Source organism: Octopus bimaculoides, chromosome 28, assembly GCF_046866305.1.
Source record: "Octopus bimaculoides isolate indiv1 chromosome 28, ASM4686630v1, whole genome shotgun sequence".
Taxonomy (NCBI): Eukaryota; Metazoa; Mollusca; class Cephalopoda; order Octopoda; family Octopodidae; genus Octopus; species Octopus bimaculoides.
Window position 1 is genome coordinate 19,891,933 of NC_142955.1, and position 8,024 is coordinate 19,899,956.

At 37.4% G+C, this 8,024-nt stretch overlaps 1 protein-coding gene across 1 annotated transcript in view; it reads left to right on the forward strand.

The window, feature by feature from the left end:
- LOC106869097 (cilia- and flagella-associated protein 144) overlaps positions 1-7,664 on the forward strand; it is a 13,391-nt gene extending 5,727 nt beyond the window's left edge. Inside the window, exons 3-4 of the mRNA XM_014914629.3 lie at positions 2,764-2,867; positions 7,346-7,664. Of these exons, the coding sequence (XP_014770115.1) occupies positions 2,764-2,867; positions 7,346-7,453 (212 nt within the window). The 3' untranslated portion in view covers positions 7,454-7,664. The remainder of the gene's footprint in view (positions 1-2,763; positions 2,868-7,345) is intronic.
- The last annotated feature ends 360 nt before the right edge of the window (positions 7,665-8,024 follow it).

Consider the following 8,024-nt stretch of genomic DNA (forward strand, 5'->3'; position numbering starts at 1 on the left):
GGTCAGACTGATCCAACAGAACTATAATCAAGGATGTGCCAGCCATGACCATCCCAGCTTTTATTTGCTCATAATGTATTACAGTAACTACGTTCTATTGTTGACTATTGTCTCCTTTTTTCTTGTTGTATATATATGTATATATATGTAGATATATAGAAAGAGAGAGAGAGAGAGGGGGGGAGGGAGACAGGAAATCTGACGATGGCTTAAATGGCCAAAACTTTGAAGTCAACTTTGAAGAATAATAAATTTGTACAAAAGTACAGAGTTAGATTAATGTAAAATTGTTTTTAATTATAACTGAACTTAAAAAGGAACTGTAACATGTGTGTGTGTGTGTACGTGTGTATATACACAAAGTTATGTATATGCATGTATACATACACATGTATACATCCAGGTATGTATTTGTTTATACACTCACATTTATATACAGGTTGCAATGGATAAATTGTCTCCATTTTATATTCTTAATTTCATGCATGCTCATTGTTTGTTTTTGATTTTGTCGGCTACACAGTATAGTAGGATCAGTTGGGCACTGTCTGTGAGAAAACAGCACCATGACGCAATTTACCCTGCCAGAAATTTGGAAATGACATGCTATACTGCTTGGCATTCACACCAGAAGGTCTAATACGAACATTTCAGAGTGTTTGGGTGTCAATCAGAGGACATGTACTGAGAGCGATAAAAATCAAACTTCCAGTCAACATCATGGTGTTTGGAGTGATCACTAGTGATGGTGACGTTATGCCTCCATTCATCTTCCCACATGGCTTCAGACTCAACACAGTGGCCTACATCAAGTGCCTGGAGGTGGTAGTGCTGCCCTGGGTCAAGAGGGTGGCTGCTGTCACATCTGACAGCTTTTACAATGTTCACAGAATATTGAGCAATGCTGACATCATGACCAGTGAGTCATGTCGTCAGCATTTGGATACCCGCTGCCAATCACCATGATACAGGTAACTTCTTTCCAACATTCAGATGGCTTCCAGTAATCCTCCATGTCGGCTAATATTTTCTCAACTACAACTTTAATCCTTTTGCATTTAAACTGGCCATATTCAGCCGAAACAGTCCACCTGTTTTATGTTCAAATTGACCAGATTTGGTCTCTCATACCTACCCAACAATGTCGTTCTAAAAGTAAACAACCACAACATTGAAATCTGAAAGCTATGAGACAATGCATGGTTAATTGAAAACAGTGTGAATAAATAAGGATTACATTTGACAGGATAACCTGAATGCTGAAGGGTTGAACCAGCCACATCCAGCCGATATATTCTACCTATTTTAAGATCAAATTGGCCAGATCCAGCCTCTCACCCTTATCCTACAATGTCATTTTAAAAATAAAGTTATGAAATGATCCATGATTAAGTGAAAACAATGTGGATAAATAAGAATTAGATTTGACAGGATAATCTGAATGCTAAAGGGTCCCTCTTTATGCTCTCCAACGCTGTTGACTGTTCAAGCTGTTCCTGACAAAAAGGAGACAATAAAAATCATCAAATTTATCCCAGACGCCCTGAACATGTATAATGTATCAGCAGCTTTTCTTTTATTCTGAGACTGTCTAATGTGGTTTGAGGGAGATTTATTTAACTAGGATGTCTAACATGCCAAGGAACTGTGTAGAGGTTCCCTCATTAACAAGGAGGTGGGGTTCTGTGTGTGGAGGGGGGAATAAGGACAGGGATAGTGGTGGTGGTGGTGGTGGGGAATATTTCATGAAACAACAGGAAGTGATGTTGTTGTAGGTGCAGAAACAACAACATCAAAAACAAGGAAGGTCACATTAGATAATGTAATCCTAGATAGACAATGTCTGAATGAAAGCTGAGCTGGCCCTGGCTGAAACATGTTCAATCACAGGTCTGTTGGATCAGAGCTGACCCGGGGCTAAACAACAACAAAGAAGGACACATTAGATAATGTACTCCTAGATATACATTAACAGTCCCTCCCCTCCTTATGACAATTTTTCAGTAGTAAACCTATAGCAGTGGCGGGGGGGGGGGGGTAGTCTTGTGTAAACAGGAAGTATTTAAGCACTTAACATTCCAGCAGATTCTTTCAACTGTTGTTGTTGTTGTTGTTGTGGTGATGGTGGTGGAGATAGTAGTAGTAGTAGCGTTGTTATGTAGTATGATAGCCTAGTTGTGTTGCTGTTGGGTATGGGGGATGTTGTTGTTTGACCCCCCCCCAGGTCAGACCTATAATCAAAGATGTTCCAGCCACGACCATCACATCTGTTCCCAGAATCCTGTTAGGAATTATGTATTATTTTAAGATAATAGATGTGATTTGAGGGAGATTTGGCTGCTATTTCTACCGGGTCTAGCTACGATGTAGAGACTTCCCTCATTAGCTCATACTTACATATATACATAGATAAGAGAGTAGGTTGTGATTTGAGAGAGATTTGGCTACTATTTCTACCAGCTCTAACTACCATGTAGAGGTGGCCTTCATTGGCCCATACATATATAAATACATAAGACAGTAAGGTGTGATTTGAGGGAGATTTGGCTGCTATTTCTACCATACTTAGCTACCATGTAGGTATCTCCCTCATCGGATCAGTCGTATATTTGCTATGTAAATATCAATGTGTGAATTTGTGACATTCATACTTCACCTGTCCCACTATTTACCCCTCACCCTTCTTCTCCCCCCTAGAATTGTGTCCCCCCCACTTAACATTAAACTAACCCCTTACTGTTTCCTCCTTTTTCTTTTTTCCAGCTCACTTCAAGACAGTCATCAAACGGGCCAATCTGGAACCTGTGAAGAAATACGAGTATCCACAGACCGAGTCTCAAGAAATTGGTTGGATAACTCAGCCTTTGGTAACACACACTTGTTGGGGGTCATCCCTGTGGGGGATTTTGAGGGGTCACAGGGGAACCGAGTCAGTCAGAGTGGAGTGCAGCTCTATAAGATGTTGATCATGAGATGCAAGAAAGGATGTTAAAGGGGTACAGCTGCCATAGAGTCCTCTTGAGGTTGAGTGAAGCGAATGCTAAGGGGACAGCCGTAGGGACCTCTGCAAAAGGTTGCCACAGGTTGAGATGTTAAGGTATTAATTAAAAGTGGATAGATGGAAGGATTTGTACTTAGGTTGTCTCAGTGGATTAGACAAAGAGACCAAAACAACAGAGGAAACTCTTGAGGTTGATTGTGGACCTGTTATATTGAGGTACAAAGTGTTAATGACAAACAATCATAAGGATTTCCCTGAGACACCATATTAAAACCCCATTAACTCACTATGACCTTACTGATTCATTAAGATGTCTCTTACGATGCCATTAAGTCACTATGACCTCAAAATTGCTTCAAGACATTTCTTACAACATCATTAACTCACTATGACCTCACAATCTCTTTAAGATGTCTCCTGCAATGTCATTAACTCACCTTCACCACACAATCTTCTTATGACATCATTAACTCACTATGACCGAAGAATCACTTTAAGACATCTCTTACGATGTCATTAACTCACTAAGACATCACAATCGCTTTAAAACATCTCTTACAATGTCATTAACTCACCATAATTTCACAACCTCTTTAAGACATCTCATAGACATCACCTCACTATGACCTTACAATCACATTAAGACGTCTCTTATAACTTCATTAACTCACTATGACCTCACAGTCACATTAGGACATTTCTTATGAGGTAATTAAGTCACTATGACCTCACAATCCCTTTAAGACGTTTCGTACCTTATTAACTCACGTTGACATTTCTTACAACATCATTAACTCACTACAACCTCACAGTTTCTTTAAAATGTGTCTTACAACGTTGTTAACTAATTATCACCACACAATCACTTTAAGACGTATCTTAGGACGTCATTAACACACTATGACCAAAAATGTCACTTTGAGGCATCTCTTACGACGTCAGTTACTCACTATGACCTCAAGATAAATTTAAAACGTGTTTTACGACGTTATTACCTCATTTTAATATCAAAATCACTTTAGATATCTATTACAATGTCATTAACTCACTGTGATATCACAATCATTTTAAGACCTCTCTTACGCCGTAGTTAACTCACTATGACGAAACAATCTCTTTGTAGACGTCATTTACTCAGCATGATTTCGCAATCGCCTTATGATATCTCTTATGTCGTTATTAACTCATCATGACTTCACGATACCTTTAAGATGTCTTTAACGACGTCATTCACTCACTAGGACATCACAATTACATTAAAATGTCTCTTACGACACCATTAACTCACTATGACCTCACAATCTTTTTGAAATGTTTATTATGACGTCGTTCACTCACTATGATCTCAAAATCACTTTAAACGTCTTTTGTGACGTCATTAACTCACAATGGCCTTACAATCACGAGGTAATTAAGTCACTATGACCTCAAAATCCCTTTAAGATGTTTCTTATGACATCATTAACTCAATTAAACATTACAGTGTCTTTAAGACATCTCTTATCACACCACTATCACCTCACAGTCTCTTTAATATGTCTCTTACGACGTTGCTAACTCATCATGACATCACAATTTATTTAAGATGTCTCTTACGACCTTATTAATTCACTACGAGGAAACAATCTCTTTAAGACGTGTCTAACGACGCCATTAACTGACTATGACAAAACAATCATTTTAATATGTTCTTAGAACATCATTAACTCATCATGACCAATCAATTTCTTTGAGACGTTTCTTACGACGTCGTTTACTCACTATGATCTCAAGATCACTTCAAACTTTTATGACGTCATTAATTCACTATAGCCTCACAATCACTTTGAGACATTTCTTACAACGTAATTAAGTCACTATGACTTTAACAATCCGTTTAAGACGTTTCTTATAGCACCATTAACTCACTTTGATATCACAGTATCTTTAACACATTTCTTATGACGCCACTCTCTATCACTTCACACTCTCTTTAACATGTCCCTTACGACGTTGGTAACTCATCATAACCTCACAATTTCTTTAAGACGTCTCTTACGACCTCATCAACTCACTATGACGAAACAATCTCTTTAAGACGTGTCTAACGATGTCATTGACTCGCTATGACAAAACAATCATTTTAATATGTCTCTTAGAACGTCATTAACTCATCATGACGAAACAATTTCTTTGAGACGTTACTTACGACGTCGTTTAATCACCATGATCTCAAGATCACTTCAAAATTTTATGATTTTATGACGTCATTAATTCACTATAGCCTCACAATCATTTTAAGACATTTCTTGACACGTAATTAAGTCACTATGACCTCACAATCCGTTTAAGACGTTTCTTATGACATCACAGTGTTTTTAAGACATTTCTTATAACGCCACGCTCTATCACCTCACAGTCTCATTAACATGTCTCTTACGGCGTTGGTAACTCACCATGACATCACAATTTCTTTAAGACATCTCTTACGACCTCATTTATTCACTATGACGAAACAATCTTTTAAGACGTGACTAACGACGTCATTGACTCACTATGACAGAACAATCATTTTAATATGTCTCTTAGAACGTCATTAACTCATCATGACCAAACAATTTCTTTGAGACGTTTCTTACGACGTCGTTTACTCAGTATGATCTCAAAATTACTACAAAATTTTATGATTTTATGACGTCATTAATTCACTATAGCCTCACAATTACTTTATGACAGTTCTTACGACGTAATTAAGTCACTATGACCTCACAATCCGTTTAAGACGTTTCTTATGACATCACAGTGTCTTTAAGACATTTCTTATGACGCCACTCTCTACCACTTCACAGTGTCTTTAAGGCATTTCTTATGACGCCACGCTCAATCACCTCACAGTCTCATTAACATGTCTCTTACGACGTTGGTAACTCACCATGACATCACAATTTCTTTAAGACGTCTCTTACGACCTCATTAATTCACTATGATGAAACAATCTTTTTAAGACGTGACTAACGACGTCATTGACTCACTATGACAGAACAATCATTTTAATATGTCTCTTAGAACGTCATTAACTCATCATGACCAAACAATTTCTTTGAGACGTTTCTTACGACGTCGTTTACTCACTATGATCTCAAAATCACTTCAAAATTTCTTTAAGACGTCTCTTACGACGTCGTTTACTCACTCTGATCGCAAATTCACTTCAAAATTTTATGATTTTATGACGTCGTTAATTCACCATAGTCTCACAATCACTTTAAGACATTTCTTAAGAGGTAAGTAAGTCATTATGACCTCACAATCCGTTTAGGACGTTTCTTATGACACCGTCAACTCACTTTGACCTCACAGTATCTTTAAGACATTTCTTATGACGCCACTCTCTGTCACCTCGCAATCTCTTTAACATGTCTCATTAACTCACTGTTACGAAACAATCTATTTAAGACATCACTAACGACGTTATTTACTCACCATGGCGTCACAATCTCTTTGAGACGTCTCTTAGAAATTCGTTAATTCACTACGACCAAAGCATCACTTTACGACGTTTCTTACGGCGTCATTTATTCACTATGATCTCGAAATCAATTTTTAAAACTTCGTTAATGACATCATTAACTCACTAGAACATCACAATCACATTAAGACGTCTGTTGCGATGTCATTAACTCACTGTGACCTCATAATCGTTTTAAGACACCTCTTACATCATCTTTAACTGACCATGACCTCACAGTCTCTTTTAAGACTTCTCTTACAACGTCATTAACTCACTATGACCTCGGAATCACTTTAAATATGTCTTGTGACATCATTAAATCATCATCGATAGGCCCTCACAATCCCTTTAAGACGTTTCTTACAGCATCATTAACTCACTTTGACATCACAATCTCTTTAAGACGTCTCTCTTTACTCACCATGATCTCACATCCTTAATACGTCTTTTATGATGTTCTTAGCTAACTAGGACATCATGATCACGTTACGTCTCTCATGACGTTAACTTACTATGATCTTTGTAACTCACAGAACACATGTGGACCACTCATTCTCTCCAGTAGTTTAATCTCACTCCCTAGCTGGGGCAACGTCTGCTGGTTCCAATTTATTCTCCAGCTTCTAAGACTAAAATTTCTGAAATGTCAATATTCTGTTTTCTTTCATTTCTTTGGAAAATTGGAAAAAAATTTGTTTCAGAAATAAGGAACAGTTCTTCCATTTCTTGCATCTAATCATTTTCTTATTTACAATATCATTACTGTGAACAGCACCAAAAAAGCTTTTATTCGTGTGTGTGTGTGTGTGTGTGTGTGAGTTTTTCTCTGATGCAGGCTGTTTTTTCCTTTGCAGGTGGACCTTGACCGCAATGACCGCCGACTTCAATTCCCCCGTGTCCGGACTGGCATCACAGACTACATGGAGGCAGTTTGGTTAATGAAAGAACAGGCACAGCAATGATAAATAAATAAATCAAATGAAAGCCAGGGGCTGTATCACTCCACAGCCCCACACTTAACTCTGCCAGAACTTCTCTTCCAAAAGATGGGCACAAAAGAGGATGGATTTCTTAATGAAAAACAAATCTTTTGTCTAATGACAATGGTGATTGTAGGGCCTTCATGCTGGCCTTGCTGTTTTAATTAATAAATCTCAATTATCAACTAAGAAATGGTGTTCAGTTTCATATTTTAGATACAGTTATGTGCATAAGAAGTTGATATATATATATATATATATATATATATATATATATATATTCTTAGCTAGAATAGCGGCAAAATGAATTTCTTCACTCTTGCTCTGCTAAAATATTTGAGAAAAACTATATTAATGTGTCCAACTTGTTAAAATTCTATTTATTTATTTGTGCAGCTGAAGATGGTCTCTGGATCTAAATTGATGTAATGATTGCATTGTTCAATTAAATGGAGCCTCTTGAAACAGTCGTACTGCATTACTACTTGATATTCTCTGGCTTATTTTGATTTTAGTCACTTTTCTTTGGGCTGTGCTGATAATACCAGACAGA